This window comes from Saimiri boliviensis, chromosome 6, assembly GCF_048565385.1.
Source record: "Saimiri boliviensis isolate mSaiBol1 chromosome 6, mSaiBol1.pri, whole genome shotgun sequence".
In the NCBI taxonomy this organism is placed as follows: domain Eukaryota; kingdom Metazoa; phylum Chordata; class Mammalia; order Primates; family Cebidae; genus Saimiri; species Saimiri boliviensis.
In genome coordinates, this window is record NC_133454.1 from 100,912,862 (window position 1) to 100,940,636 (window position 27,775).

Consider the following 27,775-nt stretch of genomic DNA (forward strand, 5'->3'; position numbering starts at 1 on the left):
CAGTTGCACGGCGGCGTAGCGCGGCCCAGCTCCCTTTTCCGGTCGGCGCGGTCTGCGAGTGGAGTGTCCGCTGAGCCCGGGACTTCACCATGAGCGTCCCGGCCTTCATCGACATCAGTGAGGAAGATCAGGTGTGCTACGGAATGTGGGTGCCGCCACGGTGGGGTGGGGGATGTCTTAGTAGCGCGAGGTGTCGCTGCCGAGCCTGGCGGTGCTGCTGGGGCTGACACCCGCAGCTCTCCCATACACGAGAGTGGGGAGGCCGCGTGGCGGAGCGCGCGTTCCTGGCCTCACTTGCCCGCAGTCCCAGCGCGGGGCCCGACCCTCCGCGGCCGGCTTCCTGGACTGCGTCGGGACTCACTTCTGACGACATAGTACTTTTAATTAGGAATGATGTCTGCTTCCGTCCCTCAAAAAATGCAGCCACATCCGGAGTGGGAGGTGGCGAATCTATAGTCAGCATAAGCAGGGTAGGGAAAAGTAATTTTGCGCCAGAGATCAAAATGCGATCTCAGGAGAAGACGACCGGAATATTATACGTGCTTTCTGTTACTACTTGTACAAGGGTGAGAGGTCTGTATCCCGAAAGTATACTATCAGCTCCGCTCTTAAATTCTGAGGCATCCTGATATTTTTAAATTTCCCATTTGGAGTTTGCTCTTTGGTATACAGGACTGATAGTTCTCATTTTCCCCATAACAAAAGTTTAACTTGGATTGGTTGATACGGTATTATTATTATTTTTTTTTTTTTTTTTTTTTTTTTTGAGACAGAGTCTTGCTCTGTCGCCAGGCTGGAGTGCCGTGGCGCAATCTCGGCTCACTGCAACCTCCGCCTCCTGGGTTCAAGTGATTCTTTCGCCTCAGCCTCCCGAGTAGCTGGGACTACAGGCGCATGCCACCACGCCCGGCTAATTTTTCTACTTTTAGTAGAGACGGGGTTTCATCATGTTGGCTAGGATGGTCTCGCTCTCTTGACCTCGTGATCCGCCCACCTCGGCCTCCCAAAGTGCTGGGATTACAGTAGTGAGCCACTGCGCCCAGCCGATATGGTATTCCTTAAGTTAATTTTGTATAAATGAAAACTCTTCTGTGAAGTCCTAAGTTTGTCATTTTATTTCTGTTACTCCACTAACATGGAAGTTTTTGGTTTCCATACCTTTACTTGTCTGAGACAACTTCTAGAATTGAGGGAGTGATTTTTCCCTCCATGGTAGGAATGCATTTCCGATGCTCTGAAGAGCAGAGTAAGATGGGAAAATGCAAAAGCGGGGGAAAGGTCAAGGATGGGGAGAGGGTTACACACATGTAGGAATATATGAAAGACAAGAAAAAACACCTGATTATAATGGAAGCCTGCTACCAACAGTTGGCTGTTAGGTTAACTGAGAAAGTGTTTGGATTTATTTATTTATTTTTTTTTAACATACAATGGGATTTGTGAGCGGAAGAAGTTCTTGTCATTGATCGTATCTTAAGTGTCGTTCCTCAGGTTATGCTTCTGTTCTTGTAACAGTTTCACTCTAGCCAATCCTTTCAGGGAGATATGAAATTGCTTCAGGATTAGTTTAACTTAGGTCAGATTCCCAGCTTGATTAGGGTTAAATGGAATTCTAAAATTTTTTGTTTTCCTTAGCTTACCCTGTTCCACAACCACTTCTGGCAGTGAGCATGACAGAAAAACAGCAAACTTGGTACTTGGTTAAATAGTTCATAGAAAAAGTTTGCTTTATATCAGTTTCCTCCATAGAGAAGCATGAAGCGTGATTTCTGGTGATATTTTTGTTTTCTCTGACAAGGTGACTTTTTTTTTCCAATCCTGCTTCTAAAACCAACTGCTATATGAAGTTATTGTGTTCTTTTTCCTGAAGGGATAATACCATCAGATCTGCAGGTTTAATACTTTTCTGAGGTAACTAAACTTACTTGGGGATTTAAAAATCTTGATGGCCTTGATTTTTTTTTTTTTTTTTTTTTCTTGGTCTAGAAATGTAATGCCTGGGCATTTTACTAATAAAACCCTTTCATCTTTCTGTTTCACATCCTAATTTTATTATCTTTAAAGCCAGGGTGGGCCCGGTGACTCACGCCTGTAATCCCAGCACTTTGGGAAGCCAAGGCTGGTGGACCACCTGAGGTCAGGAGTTCAAGACCAGCCTGACCAACATGGCGAAACCCCCACCTGTACTAAAAATACAAAATTAGCCCGGCGTGGTGGCGCATGTCTGTAATCCCAGCTACTTGAGAGGCTAAGGCAGGAGAATTGCTTGAACCTGGGAGGCAGAGGTTGCAATGAGCCGAGGTAACGCCATTGCACTCTAGCCTGGGCAGTAGAGTGAAACTCCATCTCAAAAAAAAAAAAAAAAAAAAATCATCTGCATTTGTTTGGCTGCCATAGATAAGTCCAGAAGTAAAATGGAATAAATATGTATAATTCAGTAGTAAGATAAGAAATGCCCAAGTGACTAAATGTGGTACTGTAGCTGTGTTTTTATAGGTCCAGTGACTCATTCTGACTCAGATATGCATTTTTTATTTTAAGAGGTTAGTTAATAGTAGATCCAGTTCGATGCAATTCTATTTAAGGCAACATTCACAGGCATTGCCCTTTTATCAACCAAAATGCTTGTCTCCGATTCTCAGATAATTAACAGGTGATTACCCTTTGCCAAGGTAATATCTGTAACTTTTCTACCTGTGATTATGTGTACACTTGAGAGCAATGCTATTGTATTTCTCTCTCCTTTTTTTTTTTTTTTTTTGAGATGGAGTCTTGCTCTGTTGTCCAAGCTGGAGTGCAGTGATATGATCTCAGCTCACCGCACGGTCCGCCTCCCGGGTCCCAGTTCAAGCAGTTCTCCTACCTCTGCCTCCTGAGTAGCTGGGACTGCAGGCCCGTGCCACCATGCCCAGCGAATCTTTGTATTTTTAGTAGAGAACAGGGTTTCACCATGTTGGTCAGGCTGGTCTCGAACTCCTGACTTCGTGATCCACCCGCCTTGGCCTCCCAAAGTGCTGAAATTACAGGCATGAGCCACTGTGCCCGGCCACTATTGTTCATTTCTTTCAAAAAAGTGAAATCTGCCAATTCAGATTGATTTCTTCTCCCCACCAACCACCCCTACTCCCCACCCCCTGGCCAACAAACCCTTTGGGTTATATTATCAAAAAGATTTTTGCTGTGTACTTGAAGTCCAGCAGGGTGCAGACTACATGAGAGAAGTTCTAAAGGTGGTCCACGTGAGCCATAGCATGTCAAGTCAACGGACCGCTGGATCTTGTGGAGGAAAACCTGTGGCTCTTGTGGGATTGCTAGGATGGAGGAGGTGAGGGAGGAGTCCTTCAACATTATTTAAAATAGTTGTTAAATACAGTATTTGCACTTTAGTTTTTTGAAAAGAGGACAAGAGTTTGTGATTGTGTTTTGTCGTGCATAGTCAGTTTTATAATAGAGCAATCCTGTTTATTTCAACAGGCTGCTGAGCTTCGTGCTTATCTGAAATCTAAAGGAGCTGAGATTTCAGAAGAGAACTCAGAAGGGGGACTTCATGTTGATTTAGCTCAAATTATTGAAGCCTGTGATGTGTGTCTGAAGGAAGATGATAAAGGTTTGTTTTTAATTTTTTCTCATATTTCCTAATAAAATCTACTTTTAAATTGTTCTTGTGAATTATATAGTCGTCTCTCATTATCCGAGGCAGGGAGGATTTGGAACCCTCAGATACTGAAGGCTGACTATGTTTTTATGTTTTGAGGACTTTTAAGTAGATGGGTAGTGTTTGGACATATTTTGGGGGCACAGGTGATATATTGATACATGTATGCAATGTGTAATGATCGAATCAGGGTAATTGGGATATGACACATTTATCTTTTCTTTATGGTGGAAATATTCAACAGTTCTCTTCTAGCTACTTCAACTATACAATACATTGTTAACCAGAGTCTAAGCACTGTTGTTTTCAATCTTACTTTCACAGGTGCTTTCAGTTTGTCTAATCTATTATACCTATAAAGCAAACCTACTTTGAGAAAAACCTCTTGACATCAGGTGTATTTCTTAAGTGTTATTACACTAAAGGCTGATAATCTCAGAATGAAATGAAGAAAAAGTGAAGCTCTTTCCTGTTCATAAGGTTTAGATTAACATCACGTGGTATATAATTTCAAGTAATCTAGTAGCCATTTAATTAATTATTAGGCTGATTTCATATTTATTGAGATAGAATGGGTTTGGGAATCTCTAGTTAAGGTTTAGAGATCAAATTTGGGTGCTGATTTTGGCAACATACATATGAAAAAAATTAGATAAATTTGGGATATCATTAATATCTGTAATACTTGAAAATAAGTAACTCAGCCAGAGTTGACAGCTTTAATTTCTAATTTCCAATATGTATACACAGAGTTTTCCTTAATTAAGAAAGTATCCTAGTCCCAGGTCATACCAGTATCTTCCAAATGATCGAATATCATGACAGTAAAAATGGAAACTTTATATACATATAAGCCAGTCTCTTTTACTAGTTGGAAACCACATTTTAGGTAATAATTTCCTTCCTCTTTAATAAAATATACAAATTGCTTTCTGAATGCAAAAGTGTGTTATATTTGATGGTCTTCATTGTATTAAAGCATTGGAAATAATATTTAGACGCATAGAGTATTGTATTGTCACCGTTGATTGTGTTATCCATACTTGTGTAGATGTTGAAAGTGTGATGAACAGTGTGGTATCCCTCCTCTTGATCCTGGAACCAGACAAGCAGGAAGCTTTGATTGAAAGCCTATGTGAAAAGCTGGTCAAATTTCGCGAAGGTGAACGCCCATCTCTGAGACTGCAGTTGTAAGTTAAGATCCAGAAGAGGCTCGGTTTTTCAAGGGGCTTTTTTTTTTCATGTTACTAACTTTTAATGGTTATTTCTGGAACTTGACTGTCACCTGTGGATCTTATTAGCTGAGACCTTGGGCAAGTCACTTGACTTTTCTGTTCTCTAGTTCTCTACTTTGTAATATGAAGTTGTTAACGGTACCTGCCGTAGGTTTGTGGTGAGAGCACACCTCAACTTAAAACTCGTTGCTGGGCCAGGTGCGGTGGCTCACGCCTGTAATCCCAGCACTTTGGGAGGCTGAGGCAGGCTGATCATGAGGTCAAGAGATGGAGACCATCCTGGCCAACATGGTGAAACCCCATTTCTACTAAAAATACAAAAAATTAGCTGGGCATGGTGGCACGTGCCTGTAGTCCCAGCTGCTCCGGAGGCTGAGGCAGGAGAATCACTTGCACCAGATAGGCGGAGTTTGCAGTCAGCCAAGATCGCGCCCTTGCACTCCAGCCTGGCAAGAGTGAGACTCCATTTCAAAAAAAAAAAAAAAAGAACAAAACTGGTTGGTCACTTCAAACATTGTTTATTTGTTTGTTAACTAGATTAAGCAACCTTTTCCATGGGATGGACAAGAATACTCCCGTAAGATACACAGTATATTGCAGTCTTATTAAAGTGGCAGCATCTTGTGGGGCCATCCAGTACATTCCAACTGAGCTGGATCAAGTGAGTTACTGTGTGGAATAGTTGTTCTGCTTATAAGAAATGTACTTTTGGCTGGGTGCAGTGGCTCATGCCTGTAATCTCAGCACTTTGGGAGGCTGAGGTGGGTGGATCACAGGGAGATCAAGACCATCCTGGCCAACATGGTGAAACCCTGTCTCTGCTAAAAATACAAAAATTAGCCGGGCATGGTGGCATGTGCCTGTAATCCCATCTACTTGGGAGGTTGAGGCAGGAGAATCTCTTAAACCCAGGAGGTGGAGGTTGCAGTGAGCTGAGATTGCTCCACTGCATTCCAGCCTGGCAACAGAGCGAAACTTTGTCTCAAAAAAAAAAAGAAAGAAAAGAAATGTACTTTTATATGTTACACTTATATATATGTTACTCAGTTTTCTCCTTTTGTCAATCTCTTGTAGGTTAGAAAATGGATTTCTGACTGGAATCTCAACACTGAAAAAAAGCACACCCTTTTAAGACTACTTTATGAGGCGCTTGTGGATTGTAAGAAGAGGTATTCAGAAGTAATGAACTAACTTACAACTTAACAGGCAGTATAAGTAGGGGGAAGGTTTTTTTTAAAGATAAGTAGGGCCAGTAATTTTGCTTTACTCTGTTCTCCACAGAGTTGCTGTAAATCTATTTATATAAATTTGACCTACTAAGTTCAAGATAACTATAAAGATTTAAAGTTGTTTTCCCTCATCTTTGAACTTTTTAAAAAGTGAAATTTGGCTTTTGTTCTCAAAAAGGAAAGGATGTGGGGCCTTTCCAACTTATACTTCAACCTACTGCTGTAGCATGGGTTTGGTGAATGGGCTGAGGCATTTTATCATTTCTGGATGGTGCAGTGGCAGACTACAAAAGCTTTGTGTGAATGTAAATATTCCCTCTCTCCACCCATGTCCTTCCTCTTGCTTATCATAGCATAGATGTAGCAAGCCTATGTCAGGTATAAAAGCACCATGCTCTTTGCCAGTCTGGACCAGGGGCTGGCACTTGCTTTTGTATAGCCCGTGTGCTCAGAGTGTTCTTTACATTTTTAAGTGGTTGAGAAAGAAAATCAACGAAAGGGTAATATTTCATAATATGTTGACATATGAAATTCAGATTTCAGGGTCCATAACATTTTATTGGTATGGCATCTGTGCCTACTCGTTTATATATTGTCTGTGCCTACTTTTGCCAAGAGTTTAGTTAAAAAAGATACCATATATCCGGCAAAGCTTAAAGTATTTACTCTCTGGCGCTTTACAGAAAGTTTGCCTACCCCTTGTCTAAATAGTGTTACTACAGTCAGCTTCATTTCTCTGCCAGAAACACCTCTCATGTTTTGAGTAGTGCTTCCCTTGTACAGCACCCTCTACTTGTATTCTAGCATTTAGCACCCTTGTTTGAAAGTGAGGTTTTAGGCTAAGTAAAGGCAAGGAATCTCATCTGTTAACCATTGCAGTCCTGAGAAGATAATTAGCACTTATCGGGCACTGAGTGGATAAATGCTTCCCACAGTAGGAACTGGAAGAGGATACTTGTTTAAACATGAAATTTCTGCCATTCTGCCAATCTAAATGTTGAGAGTTGGCTTCCTTTTTTAGTACATATAAAATACATATTTTAACATATTTCGAATAGTAAAATTATGAGAGTTTTGCTTTGTCAAGTAACAGTGCTTAACGTTTACGAGTGCCCCCTTCATGATTTTATTTATATTGGTGGTTGATGCACATGGAGTCTGTTGTGCATTTTAAAGGATAATACTGGTAAGTGATTCCTTACATGTCAGACACCATGCTGTGTGCTTCACATGGATTAAAAAGATTTCTTTAGCTGATAGGATTGAAGTATAGTATGGGTCTAAAACTGGAAAATGACTTGAACCTGTGCTTACAGTGTGGCAAAGATAATTAACAATAAGACATGGTTTTTTGTTTTTAGTTTTTCTTTGAATTTTTATAGTTAAATCACTATGTTTTTCAATTTTTATTTTTATTGAAAAGTTAAAAATTCCTTAGTTTGTTATTCCTGGTATCACTACACTACTTTTTTTTTTTTTTTTTTTTTTTAAGACAGCATCTTGCTCTGTTGCCCAGGCTAATCAATAGCTGCACTTTTTGCAAACTGTGGCTATGATAGTCTTGAACAAGAAGGCTTTCCTGTTTAAGCTACAGTAACTTTTCTGCCTATGGATCATCATTCCTCTGTGGCAGATTTTTACAGTCCCTCTAATGCATTTGGGATGATTGCCTCAAAGTAACTTGCCGCTTTTCTGACTTCTCTTTGCTTGAACTTCTGCTAAGAACTGTAGCCCTTTTCTGCTGTTTGTAGAACCTTCTGCTACCACATTTACCACCATAGGGAATGCCCAAGCTTTATCCACCAAAACTGCCCCTTTGATATATGGGTCCATAATTTGATTGTCATTGTCCACTATAATTTCCAAAATCATTATAGTTCCCACCACCACCATAATTACCACCCCCAGATTTACTACTTCTTTGTAACCATTGTGTCCTCCACCATTGCCACCATATCTACCACTACCATACCTTCCTCTACTGTCATAACCAGGTTAGCTGCTGTAGCTGCCACTATCACCTTCAAACCCATTATATCCAGCAACCCTCCTCCATAACTACCTCTGCTGCCACCACCTCTAGCACCATAGCCTCCTTTTCCACAGAGTTTCCACCCATGGCCAAAATTAGCTCTACCATCTCCAAAGTTTCCTCTGCAACCCATAAAGTTGCCAGATCCACTCCACAGCCGCATCTGTTGTTTAAAAGGGGCCTTTTCCACTTGACTATTATGCCTGTTAATAGAGTGTTATTTTGCTGAACCACAGTTTTACCAATTGTGTCATGATCATCAAAAGTTTACAAAAGCAAATCCTCTTTTTTCCACACCGCCTGTCCTCCAGTAACTTCTGTGGTTTCAATCTTGCCATACTTTTCAAAGTAGTCTCTCAAATTATGTTCTTCTGTATCTTCTTTTATGTCACCAACAAAAATTTCTTCACTGTGAGATGGGCACTGGCCTTTACAGAACTCTAAAAGCTATCTTTGGTTCCATTGCACACCTCAGCCTTGTATGGTTGAGCACACATTGCTGCACCCACCTCTTCAACACAAGAGTAAGTCACAATACTAGAGTCCCTGGAACATTTTGTTTGGGGGTGTCTCATTACCACACAACCTGTAAATGTGCCTCATTTCTTAAAATGTTCTCTAAAACTACCATGTCTATTTCAAAGCTCAGATCACCAATAAACAATTTTCTCAGCTGCTCTGGCTCCTTCGGATCATGGCCTCTTCCAGGTTGAGTTAAGTATCAGTTTTTTATTTTTTAGAGATGGGGTCTGACCATGTCCACACTGGAGTGCAGTGGCTATTTGGCTGTTCACAGGTGCAATTGTGGTGCACTACAGCCTTGAATTCCTGGGCCCAAGCAAGCCTCCCTAGTAGCTGGGACTACTGGCATGTGCCTTGGCATTTATAGCTCTACATTGCTATAAATTTATAGCTCTACATTTAAGATGCTGGTTACCACTTAGCCATGCCTATTAGTGATATTTATGAATCTTAGTAAACTTTAGTTTTGAAAGAAGTTTCAGATAGCATTCACCATTTTAAAATAAATGATGGTTCCCGCTGATTTTGCCAGGTTGAACTCAGATTTAGAGAGTGTTTTTAGAAAATGAAAAAACGAAAAAAAAATAAAACCCATCTTAGTTAGCAAAGCTTTCTACAAGCTGAGGATTTCACAGTTCAAAGGAAGTCATGAGGAGTAAGATAAACATTTTCTAAAATTTCAGTATGAGTGACTGCATGTATTTATTTACCCAGTAAACTGCAGAGAAAACTGATCATCTGCATAATTATAAGAATAATTTAATTGGAATGGTATCTTAAGAGTAGTTATTTAAATATTTGGTGTTGGCTCATCTTTAGCAATACTGTCCTAACAGTTTCTGGGACACAAAACTTTTTTCCCACCCAGGGCCTTTTTTTTTTTTTTTAAATTGTATTTTGGGCTCTGGTATACATGTGCACATCCTGCATCCTGCAGGATTGTTGCATAGGCACATACATGCCATGGTGGTTTGCTGTCTCTGTTCCCCCCACCCCCCAACACCTACATCAGGCATTTCTCCCAGCGTTATCCCTCCCCATCCTCCCTACCACCCCTCCACTTTCCCTCCCCTCCACCCCAACACCTAACCCAGTGCCCAAGTGTTCTCATTGTTCGTCACCTACCTATGAGAGAAAACATGCAGTGTTTCGTTTTCTGTTCTTGTGTCAGTTTGCTGAGAATGATGGTTTCTAGATTCATCCATGTCCCTACAACAGACATGAACTCGTCATTTTTTATGGCTGCATAAAATTCCATGCTGCATGGTATTCCATGGTGTATATGTGCCACATTTTCTTTGTCCAGTCTGTCATTAATGGGCATTTTGGTTGGTTCCAGATCTTTGCTATTGTAAACAGTGCTACAACGAACATACGTGTGCATGTGTCTTTATAATAGAACAATTTATAATCCTTTGGGTATATACCCAGTAATGAGATTCTGGGTCAAATGTTATTTGTATTTCTAGATCTTGAGGAATTGCCACACTTGTCTTCTGCAGTGGTTGAACTAATTTACACTCCCATCAACAGTGTAAAAGCATTCAGGTTTCTCCACATCCTCTCCAGCATCTTTTGTCTCCAGATGTTTTAATGATTTCTAACCGACATGACAGGGTATCTCAATGTGGTTTTGATTTGCATTTCTCTAATGATCAATGATGATGAGCATTTTTTCATATGTTTGTTGGCCTCATATATGTCTCCTTTTGAAAAGTGTTCATATCCTTCACCCACTTTTGAATGGGTTTGTTTGCTTTTTTTCTTGTAAATCTGCTTTAATTCTTTGTAGATTCTGGATATTAGCCCTTGGTCAGATGGGTAGATTGCAAAAATTTCCCATTCTGTTGGTTGCCGGTTCGCTCTGATGATTGTTTCTTTTGCTGTACAGAAGCTCTTAAGTTTAATTAGATCCCATTTGTCTATTTTGGCTTTTGTTGCCATTGCTTTTGGTGTTTTAGTCATGGAGTCCTTGCCTATGCCTATGTCCTGGATGGTGTTGCCTAGGTTTTCTTCTAAGGTTGTTATGGTGTTAGTTCTTATGTTTAAATCTTTGATCCATCTGGAGTTAATTTTTGTATAAGGTGTAAGGAAGAGATCCAATTTCAGCTTCCTGCACATGGCTAGCCAGTTTTCACAATACCGTTTATTTAACAGGGAATCCTTTCCCTATTGCTTGTTTTTGTTAGGTCTGTCAAAGATCAGATGGTTGTAGATGTGTGGCATTGTTTCTGAGGCCTCTGTTCTGTTCCACTGGTCTATATCTCTGTTCTGGTACCAGTACCATGCTGTTTTGATTACTGTAGACTTGTAGTATAGTTTGAAGTCAGGTAGCATGATGCCTCCAGCTTTGTTCTTTTTGCTTTGGATTGTCTTGGCTATGTGGGCTCCCTTTTGGTTCCATGTGAAATTTAAAGTGGTTTTTTCCAGTTCTGTGAAGAAGGTCAATGGTAGCTTGATGGGAATAGCGTTGAATCTAGAAATTACTTTGGGCAGTATGGCCATTTTCACAATACTGATTCTTCCTAACCATGAGCATGGAATGTTTTTCCATCTGTTTGACATGCCCTCTCTTATTTCCTTGAGCAGTGGTTTGTAGTTCTCCTCAAAGTGGTCCTTTACATCCTTTGTTAGTTGTATTCCTAGGTATTTTATTCTCTTTGTAGCAGTTGTGAATGGCAGTTCATTCTTGATTTGGCTTTCTGTTTGTCTGTTATGCTTGTGATTTCTGCACGTTGATTTTGTATCCTGAGACTGCTGAAGTTGCTTACCAGCTTAAGGAGGTTTTGGGCTGAGATGATGGGGTCTTCTAAATACACGATCATATCTTCTGCAAAGGGACAATTTGACTTCTTTTCCTAATTTAATGCCATTTGTTTCTTTTTCTTGCCTAATTACTCTGGCTAGAATTTCCAATACGATATTGAATAGGAGTGGTGAGAGAGGGCATCCTTGTCCTTGTCTAGTGCCAGTTTTTAAAGAGAATGCTTCTAGTTTTTGCCCATTCAGTATGATATTTGTTGTAAATAGCTTTTATTATTTTGAGATACGTTCCATCTCATAAACTCTAGTTTATTGAGAGTTTTTAGCTAGCATAAAGGGCTGTTGAATTTTGTCAGAGGCCTCTGCATTTATTGAGATAATCATGTGGTTTTTGTCTTTGGTTCTATTTATGTGGTGCATTACATTTATAGATTTGCATATGTTGAACTATCCTTTCATCCCTGGGATGAAGCCTACTTGATTATGGTGGCTAAGCTTTTTATGTGCTGTTGCAATTGGTTTGCCAGTATTTTATTGAAGATTTTTGCATCAGTGTTCATTATGGATATTGGCCTGAAGTTTTCTCTTTTAGTTGTGTGTCTGTCAAGTTTTGGTATCAGGATGATATTGGTCTCAAAGAAAGAGTTAGGAAGGATTCCCTCTTTTTGTACTGTTTGGAATAGTTTCAACAGGAATGGTACCAGCTCCTCTTTGTACATCTGGTAGAATTCGGCTGTGAACCTGTCTGGATGGCCTTTTTTTTGTTTGGTAGGCCATTAATTGCTGCCTTGACTTCAGACCTTGTTATTGGTCTATTCAGGGTTTCAACTTCTTCCTGGCTTAGTGTTGGGAGTGTGCAAGTGTCCAGGAATTTATCCATTTCTTCCAGATTTAACGGTTTATGTGCATAGAGCTGTTTGTAGTAATCTCTGATGGTAGTTTGTGTTTCTGAGGAATCGGTGGTGATATCCCCTTTATCATTTTTTATTGCATCTATTCGATTCTTCTCTCTTTTCTCTTTTTATTAGTCTAGCTAGCGGTCTGTTTATTTTGCTGATCTTTTCAAAAAACCAGCTCCTGGATTTATTGATTTTTTTTTTTTTTTAAGGTTTTCTGTGCCTCTATCTCCTTCATTTCTGCTCTGATCTTATTTCCTGTTTTCTGCTTGCTTTTGAGGTTTTTTTTTTTTTATCTTGCTTCTCTAGCTCTTTCAATTTTGATGATAGGGTGTCAATTTTAGATGTTTCCTTGTTTCTCATGTGGGCATTGATTGCTATAATTTTCGCTCTAGACACTGCTTTAAATGTGTCCCAGTGATTCTGGTACGTTGTGTCCTCGTTCTCATTGGTTTCGAAGAATGTTTTTATTTCTGCCTTCATTTCATTGTTTATCCATTCGTCATTCAGGAGCAAGTTGTTCAGTTTCCATGTGATTGTGCAGTTTTGAGTGCTTTTCTTAATCTGGAGTTCTAATTTGATTGCGCTGTGGTCTGAGAGACTTGTGATTTCTGTTCTTTTGCATTTGCTGAGAGGAGTGATTTACTTCCAGTTATGTGGTCAGTTTTAAAGTAAGTGTGATGTGGTGCCGAGAAGAATGTGTATTCTGCGGATATTGGGGTGGAGTGTTCTGTAAATGTCTGTTAGGTCTTCTGGTCCAGCTCTGCTTTCAAGTCCTGGATATCCTTGTTGACTTTGTCTTGTTGATCTGTCCATACTATCAGTGGAGTGTTAACTTCTCCCACTATTGTGCAGGAGTCTAAGTCTCTTTTTAGGACATTAAGAACTTGCTTTACATATCTGGGTGCTCCTGCATTGGGTGCATATATATTTAGGATAGTTGGCTCTTTTTGTTGCATTGATCCTTTTACCATTATGTAATGCCCTTCTTTGCCTCTTTTGATCTTTGTTGGTTTAAAGTCCATTTTATCAGAGACTAGGATTTCTACTCCTGCTCTTTTTTGCTCTCCATTTGCTTGGTAGAGCTTTTTCCATCCCTTTACTTCGAGTCTATGTGAGTCTTTGCATATGAGATGAGTCTCCTGAATACAGCACACCATTGGGTCTTGACTTTGTATCCAGTTTGCTAGTCTGTGTTCTTTGATTGGGGCATTTAGCCCATTTACATTCAGCATTAATATTGTTACATTTGAATTTATCCTGCCACTTTGTTACTGGCTGTTTTGCCCATTAGTTGACATGGTTTCTTCACTACATCATTGTTCTTTACCATTTGGTACATTTTTGCAGTGGCTGGTACTGGTTGTTCCCTTCCATGTTTAGTACTTCCTTCAGGAGTTCTTGTAAGGCAAGTCTTATAGTGACAAAATCTCTCAGCAATTGCTTGTCCCTAAAAGATTTTATTTCTCCTTCACTTATGAAGCTTAGTTTGGCTGGATATGAAATTCTAGGTTGAAAGTTCTTTTCTTTAAGGATGTTGAATATTGCCCTCCACTCCCTTCTGATTTGTAGAGTTTCTGCTCAGAGATCCACTGTGAGTCTGATGGTCTTTCCTTTGAGATCCACTGTGAGTCTGATGGTCTGTCCTTTGTAGGTGACTCGACATTTCTCTCTGGCTGCCCTTAGGATTTTTTCCTTCATTTCAACCCTGGTGCATCTGACAATTATGTGCCTTGGGATTGCTCTTCTTGAGAAATATTTTTGTGGTGTTCTCTGTGTTTCCTGGATTTGAAGGTTTGCCTTGTTAGGTTGGGGAAGTTCTCTTGGATAATATCCTGAAGAGTGTTTTCCAACTTGGATTCATTCTCCCAGTCACATTCAGGTACGCCGAACAAGCGTAGATTAGGTCTTCTCACATAATCCCATAGTTCTTGGAGGCTTCGTTTGTTTCTTTTCACTCTTTTTTCTCTACTCTTGCCTTCTCGTTTTATTTCATTGATTTGATCTTCTGTCTCTGATACTTTTTCTTCTGCTTGATTAATTCGGCTGTTGAAACTTGTGCATGCCTCACGAAGTTCTCGTGCTGTGTTTTTCAGCTCCATCAAGTCATTTATGTTCTTCTCTAAGCTGGTTATTGTAGTTAGCATTTCCTCTAACCTTATGGTTCTTAGTTTTGTTGCATTGGGTTAGAACATGGTCTTTTAACTCAGAGAAGTTTGTTATCATCCACCTTCTGAAGCCTGCTTCTGTCAATTCATCACACTCATTTTCTGTCTTGTTTTGTTTCCTTGATGATGAAGAGTTGTGATCCCTGGGAGGGAAAAGAGGTGTTCTGGTCTTTGAGGGTTTCATCCTTTTTGTGCTGTTTTTTCCCACCTTTGATCTTTGAAGTTGGTGATTTCTGACTATATCTTTTTTGGCCTGTAGAGGCACTGCTGGGCTGCCCCAGATTCAGTCAGACTGCTGGGTGGGTGGTCTTCCCCTGGGGTTTTGTTTGCAAGTGAAATTAGCCCTGCCTTCCCAGTGGCATCTCTCCTTTCCTGAGCTGGATCTTCCTAGTTGGGGTCAAACTGGTGTATTCGTTGCCTGGCTCTCTGGCACTGGGCTTCAGTTTGAGTTTTGTTGGGGGGTTGAGAGGGGGTGGGGCCTGCCAGGCCTTATGACCTGTTTCCCTGCTTTCAGCTCTGCCTCTTTCTGTGGGATGGGTTGTTCCATCCTACCGGTGCTAGTCCAAACTTCTCCCAGGTCCGGCACCAAGTGGAGCCATCATTCAGACTTGCATTGACAACCCACGGTGCCCCTTAGTCTCGTGGGGCTCTCATGGACCGTGGGTTGCAGGAGGGATGAAGTAAGCACAGGCTCCGAATCGGAGCCCTGAGGGGGTGAAGTCCCTTGACCCTCCGAGACGGCTGCAGGTTACAGATGGGGACACGCCCTGCCCTGTCTTGGTTCATTTTCCCTGAGCAGCTCTCCCTCTGCTTTGGCTCCTTCCCCGGTCTATTGTCAGAGTCCTTCCAGTCCCCCTGAAATGAAACCAGCACCTCACTTGGAGTCGTGAAATCCTCTAGCCCTCTGTGTCTCATTTGCTGGGAGCTGTGTTCCAGTGTTGCCTTCTCTCAGCCATCTTGGCAGGGACACCCCCCCCACCCCCGCCACCTTTATACTTGGTCTTCCCTCTGCTTGGAAAGTCATCTTACCCCACCTTTCATGAACCCAGCTCTTTTCATGGCCAAGAAAAGGATATTTTACATCCTTTAGGTCTTAGCTTACATGTCATCTCTTCTGAGGGAGACTTGCCTCCTCACTGTACATAAAGTAGCTTTCTGTTTTCTGCCCTTTTTGCTTTGATTTCATCGCCATTTATTTTCTTCATAGCACTTGTTACTTTCCCTAGTTGCCTGTCTTTCCTACTAAAAGGAAAGTTTCATGACTTTTCCTCACAGACAGGAACTTGGTCTCTCTTAGCCACCATTATGTATGTCAACACAGTACCTGGCACTTAAAAATATTTTTAAATGAATGAATAGCAGTGATAGTTTCAAGTTCCTAAAGCAGTATTTCTTTTCAGTGATGCTGCTTCAAAAGTCATGGTGGAATTGCTTGGAAGTTACACAGAGGACAATGCTTCCCAGGCTCGAGTTGATGCTCACAGGTAATGTTAAATGTTATTCTAATGAGAGATTGTCAGCAACTTAGAGGTGAGCTACAGTATTAAATTATGTAACTGAAATCATGTTTGCAACCACCAGTGATCCAGTTATTTGAGAGTGTGTATTGCCTGGTGATTCTAATGCAGATAATAAAATTCAAGGTTTGATATTGGAGTAACTGTAGATTGCATGTGAAATAACTGCATGGTGTTTATTGGGTGGGAGTATTGCTGGTATGGGGATGATAATCCCAACCCAAGAATTAGAACCTAATTTTGGGTCAGTTGACCTTAATATTAAAGCTTACAGATGGCAGTCGGTGGCTTACCACAAATTAGCCTATTGCTAATGAACATAAGGGCTTTTAGCAGTCTTAGATCTAACTGGTAACAAGAATAGAATCAGTTTTCTAAATCTGTGAAACAAGGATTATGAAACTTTTTAATATAATTACTGCTTTGTGTGGACCACTAACTACATGATAGGAGTTGGTAACAAAGGGAAGTTGGTGGTAAAGTCCTTGACTTTGAGGTCAGACTGCCTCCATTCACATTCTTACTACGCCTCTTAATTAGCACTTCTGAGCTGCCTCGTAGTTGATAAAGGCGCATGGCAGTGTACTGGTTGTCCCCTAGGCTGTCGTGAGGAATAAATGATACCTAAGGTAAGGAAAGCACTTAAGTGTCTGGCATATGGTTCTGCCGCCACTTGCTATTTGATTGCCTTGGTGCTTTTTCTCCATCTATGTTTTTATCTACAATTAATATATTTCATTTTGTTAAAACAGGTGAACCTGATAAATTTATTGGCCTGTCTTAACCCTGTCCTGTAGCTTTTTAATGTTGTGTATATGTTTTGGACTGTTTGATATTTTGCTGAGTTAAGTATATTTTATGATCTGCAAAAATTCAGTGAAAAGCCAGGATTTCAAAACCCTAAGCTTACATTTTTGTTCTCTAATTAAGGTGTATTGTACGAGCATTGAAAGATCCAAATGCATTTCTTTTTGACCACCTTCTTACTTTAAAACCAGTCAAGTTTTTGGAAGGCGAGCTTATTCATGATGTAAGTCGTTTATCCTTTAATGTGAAAAATATTCTTCTTTCCTAAATTGTACATACTGAAGCAGGACTCTTTTTCTTTTCATTAATAAAAATGACTAATGGGGCCTGGCGTGGTGGCTCATGCCTGTAACCCCAGCACTTTGGGAGGCTGAGGCAGGCGGATCATGAGGTCTGGAGTTCAAGACCAGCCTGGCCAACATGAAGAAACGCTATCTCTACTAAAAATACAAAAATCAGCCAGGCGAGGTGGTATGCACCAGTAGTCCCAGCCACTCAGGAGGCTGAGGTGGGAGACTCGCTTGAACCCGGGAGGCAGAGGTTGCTGTGAGCCAAGATGGCACCACTGCACTCCAGCCTGGTGACAGAGTGAGATTCCATCTCAAAAAAAAAAAGCTGGGCACGGTGGCTCACACCTATAATCCCAGCACTTTTGGAGGCCGAGGCGGGTGGATCATGAGGTCAGGAGATCGAGACCATCCTGGCCATGGTGAAACCCCGTCTCTACTAAAATACAAAAAATTAGCCGGGCGAGGTGGTGGGCGCCTCCTACTAAGGAGGCTGAGGCAGGAGAATTGCTTGAACCTAGGAGACAGAGGTTTCAGTGAGCCAAGATTGTGCCACTGCACTCCTGCCTGGTGACAGATAAGAACTGTTTATTCATTTTATATCAGGAACAGACCTATGTAGGACCAACTTTTCTCACTACTGAACACAGTCCTATTCTTCCTCCCTTTCTTTCACTTTCTCACTTACTGGCTATTACAGACTTAGATAATACTAAGTTTCTTTTTTATTACATATGTATTGTTGCTAGCCCCACTTCAGAAGATGTCTGATATTTAAGAACACATGAACATTTTTCAAATGCAAGTATAAATATATTTTGTACTGTTTTGCATTTGCACTATGCCATTAGCTACCATCTTTCAGTGTGGATAATTTAGAGCTCACTGTATTTACTGATTATTTCATTTTAAAAGTGAGCCATATGAAAGCAAATGATTTGGTAATTTAATAAAACAATGTTATTTCTGCACTGAACAAATTGCAGTTTTGTTGGGAGTCAGTATCCTTAAACTATCTTTCAATAAATCCTAATTCTGTATTGACGGTATCTTTTTTGTCTTTTATCTGTGTAGCTTTTAACCATTTTTGTGAGTGCTAAATTGGCATCATATGTCAAGTTTTATCAGAATAATAAAGACTTCATTGATTCACTTGGTAAGTTTTGGGGTTTATTCTTTGAGGCACAGACACAGGTGGGAACATGCTACACTCACATACTGTGTGGTCCAGCAAATATGGTTGTGGCCTTATTTGTAGATTATCCTAAAAGGAGTTGGGTGTGATAGAACAGGCACAAAAATACGTAGTTTAAAATATTACTTAGAATGAATTGAAAATCAGAAATCAAGAAGGTGAAGGAGGTAGCATTTCTGATAGAGAACAAAACTGGGAGTATGAAAACCATTTAGTGCCTGTTCCCAGCACTTTGGGAGGCTAAGATAGGAAGATCATTTGAGGCCGGGAGTTCAAGACCAGCCTGGCCAACATGGCAAAACTGTTTCTACTAAAAATACAAAAACTAGTGGGCATGGTGGCACATGCCTGTAGTGCCAGCTACTCAGGAGCCTCAGGCAGGAGAATCACTTGAACCTGGAAGGCAGAGGTTGCATGAGTCGAGATTGCGCCACTGCACTCCAGCCTGGATGACAGAGTTAGGCTCCATCTCAAAAAAAAAAGAGAGAGAAAACAACTTGGGTCTTTTTTTCCTCATTTAAGAGCTTGCAGAACTTTAGGCCCTTCTAGCTCTCTGTACCAGGATTCTTTGAGGTAAAGTTATAGCAAGAATGGGGTGCTTAAGGGAGACAGATCAGATAGAAATAGTTCCATTGATAAATGTGTTTTTAAAATTTAGGGATGGAGGATTGAGCAGAAAAGCAACTGAAAGAATTACCATTACTTTGATCATAATGGTAACTCTCAGAAATACTTGTTTTAAGAGCTGATAAAATTTGATGATTAAAGGTACTTTGTTAAGCTAAACATTATTCTTAATATTGTTTCTTTGTAGAAGACCTTATTCCTTAGATATATGGTGATTTGTATTTTTGGGGCCTTTTTTTTTTAAGCCATAGCCACAGAATGGTAACAAATAGTTTTTTCCCCCTCTACTATAGTATTTTATGCTTGGATCCCCCCACCATTAACAAATTACAGAAGTATATAATATTGCCAATTAGATCTAGAAGATGGAATTAGAAATGGAAATGTAATTTTACCTGGTAGGTAAGACTTTTCTAACTACAGTTTGTTAAAGACAGTGTAGTCTTACTTTATTATCTTTGAATTTTCCTGTCTAGCATATCAGAGTTCAGTAAATGTCAAATTGAATCAAATCTTACCCTTAATGGAGCAAGCCCCATATGTGTTCAATATTTTAATTTCCTTCTGGAGCACGTTTTTAATATATTAAAATGCAAAGAGAAAACTCAGAAAATCTGCAGTTGAACAGGTTTTATATGTAAACTACCAATTTTTTGACACTGGAGTCAACTGAAACTAAGGTGCTTTGTTTTCATAATAGGCAATAATCAAAATACATTAGAGATTGATTATATTTGCCAGTATTGAGTGAATTGTTAGTCTTCCTGGTTGTTGAGGATACAAATGAAGAGTATAATTATGATCTACTTTGATTATCCTTAGTTTTCAATTTGGTAATTATTAATGCTTGTCATCTGTAAATTTTGTGCATCCACTGGAATTGGGGAAGATTGACTTATTCTGAACATATAATAAGACATTTGAAATATACCAAGATAAAGTAGATGTAAGTGTGCTTGTGTATAATGCTTTGCCAGGTGCACTAGACCCAGAAAACCACATTCTGTCCCAGTTAATTTGTTTTGTAGCATGAAGCTATGTGATGGAATGTTAATGTCAGCAACCTCTTTATTTACGCACCAAGGAAAAAGGAGTAGTAATTAACACTTTGACACTCCCCCATTGATGTGTAATTGACTGTTTCAAAGGAGCACTGGTTCATAAGCTATTGCATGCATTAAAATTGGGTTTTCTGTATTGCAGCATTTTAAGACAGGGGTCAGTGACAATGCAGAAATTGCTCAATGATGCACATTTTTTTATTACTGCATTAAGGTTTTGACATATTAGTAATGAATAAATGTTTCCATAAAATTAGATTTTTTATAACTTTAAAATTGAAATATGACACAGCACACTGTGACTTCCTCTTTGAAGGTAGTATTTTAGTTTTATGAAACAAAGCATAGCTTCCTACAAAGTCTTTAAGTCATACTTCACTGGTTTAGTAGTTTGGTTGTCTGTTGTGAGTTATTTTAAACATCAGTTTGAAGTGTTTTTAGATGTAAGTTTCCATATGTAAAATAGACAGTGGTTTTATGTGATTCAGCCTAGAAATAATCTTCATTCCTCAAGTTTTTTCATTTATGGTAAGATTGCAGAAAAAATGAGCAGTGAAATAGATTTAATTTCAAGAGTACTTAATAGAAATTGTAGGAGTTTCTATCATTTTATCATATTGAAAGAGAATCGTCTGTATCAGTAAACTGAGAATGTTAAGGAATTTTTGAAAAAAATCTTTGATACATGTTCTTTGATAGGAAAAAATTCAGAACATTGCTTATTGTGCCAGCTGGAATTCGAATTCCCTCATTTGCCTTATGTTTCTTGAACATCTGTGCAAATCAGTATTCTATTAGAAATTTGTATATATGCTTCTGAGAAAACGTTTTTATATTAAATATATATATTTTTTAATTGTATAATTAAACATTTATTACAGCTAAAAGCGTAGTGACAACTGTCTGTATTCCACAAGTTGCAATCAGTTTGTCAAAACATTTTCTTTTATTAACACTGACAACTTAGGCCAACAGTAGCATTATCTTGTGTCAACTGAATTGCCCTAACATGTCCACATGTAATCTGGTGTTATCCAGTTGCTACCTTTTGCTTCAGAAAGTTAATCAGCATCTAATTTGCATTTGTTAATTAGGGTTAATGTGCACTAATTGATTTCTTGATGCCTGTAGATTTCCATTAAATGCAGTTAGCAATACTTGTGTACCTCATTCATTTGAGTTATGATGATCATGTTTTTGTTGAATCTGTGCCAAATAGGAAGCCTGTATCATAATTACAGCTAATTAACAGATGATCATGCCCTATATTAATGAGCTTCTGTGGTCTTCTACTAATATGTGAATGTTATAAATTTAAAATTTATTTATGGAGTATTTAGATAACTTTTTAAACAATACAGACTTGAAGCTCTGGATTTATTAGAGGGCACTTGATTGATCATTTGCTGATTTTATGTAATTTGAAAGTTCAGAGAAAAGGAACATGTAAATCTAGATTTAGAAATTTGGTTTTTTAATTAGTAAGTTAGCATCAAAATAAGTAGAAGTCCGCTTCTACTTAGAACTAGGTTATATATTTAGGATCTGTAAGTTTAAAATTTTGTAGCCCTTTATTTTACAAATGAACCTATTCTAGGCCTAGCACTAGTACTTTTGGACCATAAGTCGCCATTTAATCTCTTTGCTCCTCAGTTTTGTTTTTAGGGTGAAAGGATTCAGACTGGGTAATTCCTTAAGTTTTCTTCTAGGACTAACACATTGTTGTTATCTGAATAATTACAACAGCATGTTTCATTAGAAATTATAATGGAAAATTTGAATTATTTGTGCAATTTTCTGCCTGTGCCTTATAAAGAACAAGTATCTCTGTTAATGGTACTGTTTAATTTTATCTAGTACTAACTGTATTGGCCTATAAAGGTTAAATGACAAACATACTTTGACAGTTTTGATTTGTATGTTGTTTTGATTTTTAAATGGTGACCTGAAGTGAAATGGAATGTTTTCATAACTGAAAATATTTTAAAACTTCATGTTTACCAGTGATAGTAACACAGAAAAAACTAGTAGGTAGGTAAGAAATTCTCTGTGTTTAAATGAAGAGCTATTAACGTGAAAATAAGCTTAGGTAATTTAACTGAACAGAAATTGTTCTTATGAAATATATGTTGTAGATTTTATCACCTAAAATGTGTAACTAATGTTGTACAAAAATGTACAAAACTTCTAGGGTCTAAAAATAACCATTTTATGGCCTGAATCTATCATCTATGGTACTGTAGAAAAATAATTTTTAATACTGTATGGAGTCAGTTAATAGTTTGCTAATATAAGAAGCTTTGTCAAAATTATTTAAGTACTCAAACAGTAATTTCCACAATGACAAAAATAAGAATAATTTTCACAACAGGAGATATAATTGTGCAGGTCTTTAGTATAAACACTCATCAGGCTTCATTATTCTGTTATTTAGGCCTATTACATGAACAAAATATGGCAAAAATGAGACTACTTACTTTTATGGGAATGGCAGTGGAAAATAAAGAAATTTCTTTTGATACAATGCAGCAAGAACTTCAGATTGGAGCTGATGATGTTGAAGCATTTGTTATTGATGGTAAGGCAGAACATTTTCATTTATTTCTAGAATTTCTCATGTACTACGTGGAACATAGATACGTATCTTGAAACTGAGCCTTACAAATTTGTTTGTAGCAGATGTATGTTTAGTAGATTGGTGGATATATTTGTTGTAGGGTGAAAATTTAGTAGAAATACAAACTGCTATATTATATCCCTTCAATTCACATAGAACAAGGACATTTAGGCAATACACTATTGTAGTTAAGAGCACAGATTTTAGTACTAGACATGGATGTGGACCAGGTCCTTCCTTTGTCAAACAGGAATGTAGGGATTCATTTGTGGTTGTAAGGATTAAATGAATTAATACAGGTAAAGCACAATGCCTGGCATATAGTAAATGATCTACAAGTATTAACTATTACCAGTTTTTTTATGATTAGCCTAGAAACAAGAACTTCTTCCCCAACAATTGGATTATAAAGCAACTTAACTGCTCAGAAATTTTTTTCTGAGCTTTTTAAATTTGAAAGTTGGATAATGCAATTAAGATTAATAAAAGGTACAGAACTATTGACCTTTTTCCCCTTAATGATCTAAGTCTTCTATAAAGAAGTAATAACTTTGTAGGAAATTAGTTTATTCCCCCATATGAGATGATAGGGGAAGAACACCTAGAATTCTTAAAAATAAACAACAACAAACAGTATGCAATATTTAATATAGATTGTCCCAGCAGCCATAGGACAAATACATGACCTTCTTCTTGGTTGCCTCATACTACTTTGCTTATTAGATTTAAACAATCAGTTTGTAATGTTGGAAAACGTTTTATTATGGCTTACTTTGTCACAGTTTTCATACCTTAGCTATTTTTCTTGGAAATTTTCCATATAACATACAATGTAAAACATCTTTTTCAGCTGTAAGAACTAAAATGGTGTACTGCAAAATTGATCAGACCCAGAGAAAAGTAGTTGTCAGGTAAGATATTTAATGCTTTGCAGCATTTTATAGAACAATTTAGTTTGTTCCGATTATTTCACTTAAATGTTTAGAGAACCAAGGTGGTGTTATCAGTTGACTGTAGTTAAATAGTTGCTATTTATCATAATTTTATTAAAGCTCAGACTGAATGTGATTAGCTTATTTAATGAAAGAGTCCTATTTTCCAGCACATTTCATTTAATGGCTGAGCATTGGCTGGAATACTAATGACTTTCATGTCTGCTTTATATAGTTGTTCAGAAGAATTAGAAGGCTTAGGATCAATATGGTAAAGATTTTAAAAAAATAATTATGTAATTCTTAAATTCTTTTACAATATTAAATTATGTTTCAAGTGTATTTAATCTTGCTTTTAACTGGATTCAAATCTGTAGTATTATAAAAGAATACCAGAGGATAAAAGGTTGACTAACACTGTTTACTTTTTCAATTTTTAGTCATAGCACACATCGGACATTTGGAAAACAGCAATGGCAACAACTCTATGACACACTTAATGCCTGGAAACAAAATCTGAACAAAGTGAAAAACAGCCTTTTGAGTCTTTCTGATACCTGAGTTTTTATGCTTGTAATTTTTGTTCTTTTTGGGGAAAAAAATCCCTAAATCATAGTAAAACATTATAAACTAAAAAAAAAATTTGCCTAGTATGGACAGTTATTGTCTCAAATTTATATTAAAATCACAAACTCCAGAGGATACGAAGTCATAAATTACAGAGGGTCACACAATATGTCTGTTATACAATACATAAATTCTGTAAAAAAGGATACTAAAGAAGCAAAAAGCACTTTAAAGAAAGAATAATATACAGAGGGAAGACAGAAGTTTAAAATTAAAGGGAATTAGATGCTCACAGTATACTCTGCAAATAAAAAGATAGCAGTCTTAGATGATGCATCTTCAAAGCAAATATATAAGAGTAATATAATTCCTTCACATCAGAAAAAGTTGGAAAAGTGAAAGACAACTGTAGAGCTTTAAATGTCACTTCATTCTAGTAAAAACTGTACCAGTATTTCAGTTACATCATTTCACTACTGAAAGCACTTATCTACATTATTTTAATCTGTTGTTTTTTTCCAGCATCTCTTGTACTTTTCTTTTTTTTGATTGGTTGTCATTTTCTAAACTTGGTAACTTTTCACTTTCATTTATTTGATTTCTAATGAGGCTCTTCCAGTCATCATCACCAGAAGTATCTTTAGTCTTGATTGCCTGCAAATCGCTTTGTAGCGGAGTTGATTTCAGAGGTTTTGTTTTCACCTAGGAAAGACCAAACTGATTTTACTTTTGAAATTACTATACAAAAGACTTGTAAAGAGTCTGTAAAGGGCTGGGCACGGTGGCTCACGCCTATAATCCCAGCACTCTGGGAGGCCGAGGCGGGTGGATCACGAGGTCAAGAGATCGAGACCATCTTGGTCAGCAAGGTGAAACCCTGTCTCTACTAAAAATACAAAAATTAGCCGGGCATGGTGGTGCACACCTGTAATCCCAGCTACTGGGGAGGCTGAGGCAGGAGAATTGCTTGAACCCAGGAGGCAGAGGTTGCGGTGAGCCGAGATCGTGCCATTGCACTCCAGCCTGGGTAACAACAGCGAAACTCCGTCTCAAAAAAAAAAAAAAAAAAAAAAAAGTCTGTAAAGCCCCTGCAGTTAGTTATGTGTATGTGGTAAAACCATCATTTTCTTGGCTGATTTCCACTAATTTAGTAGTTTTGGCACCAGAAAACTATACAATGTGAATGTGTAGGCTTATATGGTAGATCTTCAAAATCTCTAATATGTAATGTAAGTAAAGTGTACAAAAACTGCCTTTTAATTCATGTTTCCTCTCATGCTTCAGAACCCCATTGTTGAAGAAACAGGAAGGAGCAAATATTTGGAAATTGGCATGTTTTCAAGGCACTGTATTGGATAATTTAAAAAATACTGTGTTAAATAACTCATTTTAAGGTTCTTTTGTTAAAGTACTTACTGAAAATTTAGAAAATAGAGAAAAGTAGAAAGAAACTAAAAATCATTAGTAATCCTGTATCCAGAGAGACTTGTTGACATTTTGGTATTATTTGCTGCTTATTTGCTTTATATATTTTCCTGTGAGCAGTTTTTATTATAAACAATTGGTTGTTATGCACAATTGTCTGTGGCTGCAAAATACTCCCTTTTATGGATGTGTGATGATTTAACTTATCTCCTATTGAATGTTTGTTTCCAGTTTATCCCTAGCAAAAATTAATTCAAGTTAATTTCCGGAAAAATAATCTTTGATGTTTTTGAGAGATTCCCAGATAAAATTTTCTCCTCAAAAAGAATACTAGGCCAGGCATGGTGACTCATACCTGTAATCCCAACACTGTGGGAGGCTCAGGTGAGTGGATTCCGTGAGCTCAGTAGCTGAAAACTAGCCTGGGTAACATGGCAAAACCCCATCTCTACCAAAAATAAGCTGGGCATGGTGATGTGCAACTGTAGTCCTAGCTCCCTTGGAGGCCAAGGTGCAAAGATCACTTGAGCCCAGGAGGTAGAGGTTGCAATGAGCCGATATTGCATTATTGCACTCCAGCTTGGACAACAGAGTGAGACCCTGTCTCAAAAATAAAGATAAAACAAAGGACTATTCAGTTGTTTTCAAAATAACAATTATAGTGGGCTTTTTTTTTTTTTTTTTTTTAAGATAGGCTCTTACCCTGTCGCCTAGACTAGAGTGCAGTGGCATAATAAAACAGCTCACTGCAGCTTTGCCCTCCCTAAGTTTAGGTGATCCTCCCACCTTCACCTCCTAAATAGCTGGGACTACAGGCATGTGCTACTACACCTAGCTAATTTTTGGATTTTTTTGCCACGTTGCCCAGGCTAGTCTCTAACTCTTAGGCTCAAGTGATCTGCCTGCCTCAGTCTCCCAAAGTTCTAGGATTACAGGAGTGAGCAATACTGTATTGTTTTTTAGTTGTAAGGGATATGCACATGTATATCCCTTAGAATTTAATGTAATTCTATCCTAAGGGATAGAATGTAATGTAATTCCCTTAGGATAGAATTACATTAAAATCACCCATGATCCCAACCACCATTAAAGAGTTCGGTGTATATCTCCTAGTCTTTTTCTGTATACACTTTTTAAATATTGGGGTCGTATTTTTAATGGTTTATATGCTGTGTTGAACATTTTTAGCATTTCCTCCTGTTCTTAAGTCTGTTAAGAGGATAGCTCTGTTATATTTTGTGTTCTGTAATTTATTTTTGGACATTTAAAGAAAATGATCACAGTTATTAATTAGGCTGCAGTGAGTATCATTTGTTCAGAAATCTTTGTGAAGATCTTTGAGTACTATCTTACATTAAAATCTTTTTCAATTTGGCAAAAGTGGCATATTAGTAACATTGTCATTTTCAGTGTTAGATTATATGTTTATTTCTTAAATGAACTTAATTAAATGTTTAGAATGGTAAGTTCACAGCTCTGTAAGGATTGTTCCTTTTGGATTGCTCTGTTTGGCTCCCTTCCTGAAAATTTTATAGTCAACCACTAGTCTCCTCAGAGTTTTAACTCTGATCTTTGGGGTGATTCTGTGTTCATATTTGTCTGATTGCCTTTTTTCTTCCAAAAGTATCTGCACAGGACTGCTAAGACAACTTAGGCAAGTTATTTAATTTTTGTGGGCTTCAGTTTACTCATTTGCTCCTTTTAGTTCCCTGATGCTATTACTGGAAAGAATAACTATTTGGTAATGGATAAAATATTTCTGATAGTGTCTACTATACAAGTGTGTTCACCATACTTTATTTAGTTCATGGGGCCAGAAAAGATTTTAAGTAATTCATGTAGTACCAAAAACAGATGGGGAAAAATAGATGAAATCTAAATCTAGGTTGCTACTAATTCTGAAGTAAAATGACTGGTGATCTGCACGATCTAATGTCCCATTTTGCCATCAAAATGCTAGGTTCATTTTGGTATATTTGGCATCCAACTACAAATTAATGATTTCCCAAAATCCCGATTCTTTGACTTTTTTATCTTGATGGAAAGGACAGACACGTTTACACATAACTGCTTTAGTTTCTTTTCTCTTAACTACTCACTTGGTAAGGGTAGGAGCAGGGATTGGCTTTAGAGAAACAAGGTACAGTGTAGAATAGCTAATGTTTACACTCAACAAAACTTGTCCTGTTTAGCTTACCTGAGGGTTCTGCAGCCTCTGCACAGTAATTTTAGTTCTAGCT

General features: G+C 38.2%; 2 protein-coding genes across 2 annotated transcripts in view; one reads left to right on the plus strand and one right to left on the minus strand.

Annotated features, from left to right (window-relative positions):
- On the plus strand, positions 1–27,444 carry EIF3M (eukaryotic translation initiation factor 3 subunit M). The gene is made up of 11 exons (XM_010337285.3): positions 1–131; positions 3,475–3,607; positions 4,707–4,845; positions 5,428–5,551; positions 5,965–6,059; positions 15,901–15,984; positions 16,948–17,047; positions 18,186–18,267; positions 22,429–22,572; positions 23,462–23,522; positions 23,984–27,444. Exons 1-11 carry the CDS (start codon positions 90–92, stop codon positions 24,102–24,104), a joined length of 1,125 nt encoding a protein of 374 aa, XP_010335587.2. The 5' UTR covers positions 1–89; the 3' UTR covers positions 24,105–27,444.
- Positions 24,522–27,775, minus strand: part of CCDC73 (coiled-coil domain containing 73) — a 165,443-nt gene continuing 162,189 nt past the window's right edge. Inside the window, exon 18 of the mRNA XM_039471253.2 lies at positions 24,522–24,812. Coding sequence (XP_039327187.1) covers positions 24,606–24,812 — 207 coding nt within the window. The 3' untranslated portion in view covers positions 24,522–24,605. The remainder of the gene's footprint in view (positions 24,813–27,775) is intronic.

Bases quoted from the DNA above. Each gene is read 5' to 3' on its own strand.
- EIF3M (XM_010337285.3), top strand. From the start codon at position 90: ATGAGCGTCCCGGCCTTCATCGACATCAGTGAGGAAGATCAG. The intron at 6,060-15,900 runs GTATTCAGAAGT...ATTTCTTTTCAG, and splicing joins CTTGTGGATTGTAAGAAGAG to TGATGCTGCTTCAAAAGTCA. The intron at 18,268-22,428 runs GTAAGTTTTGGG...TCTGTTATTTAG, and splicing joins AGACTTCATTGATTCACTTG to GCCTATTACATGAACAAAAT.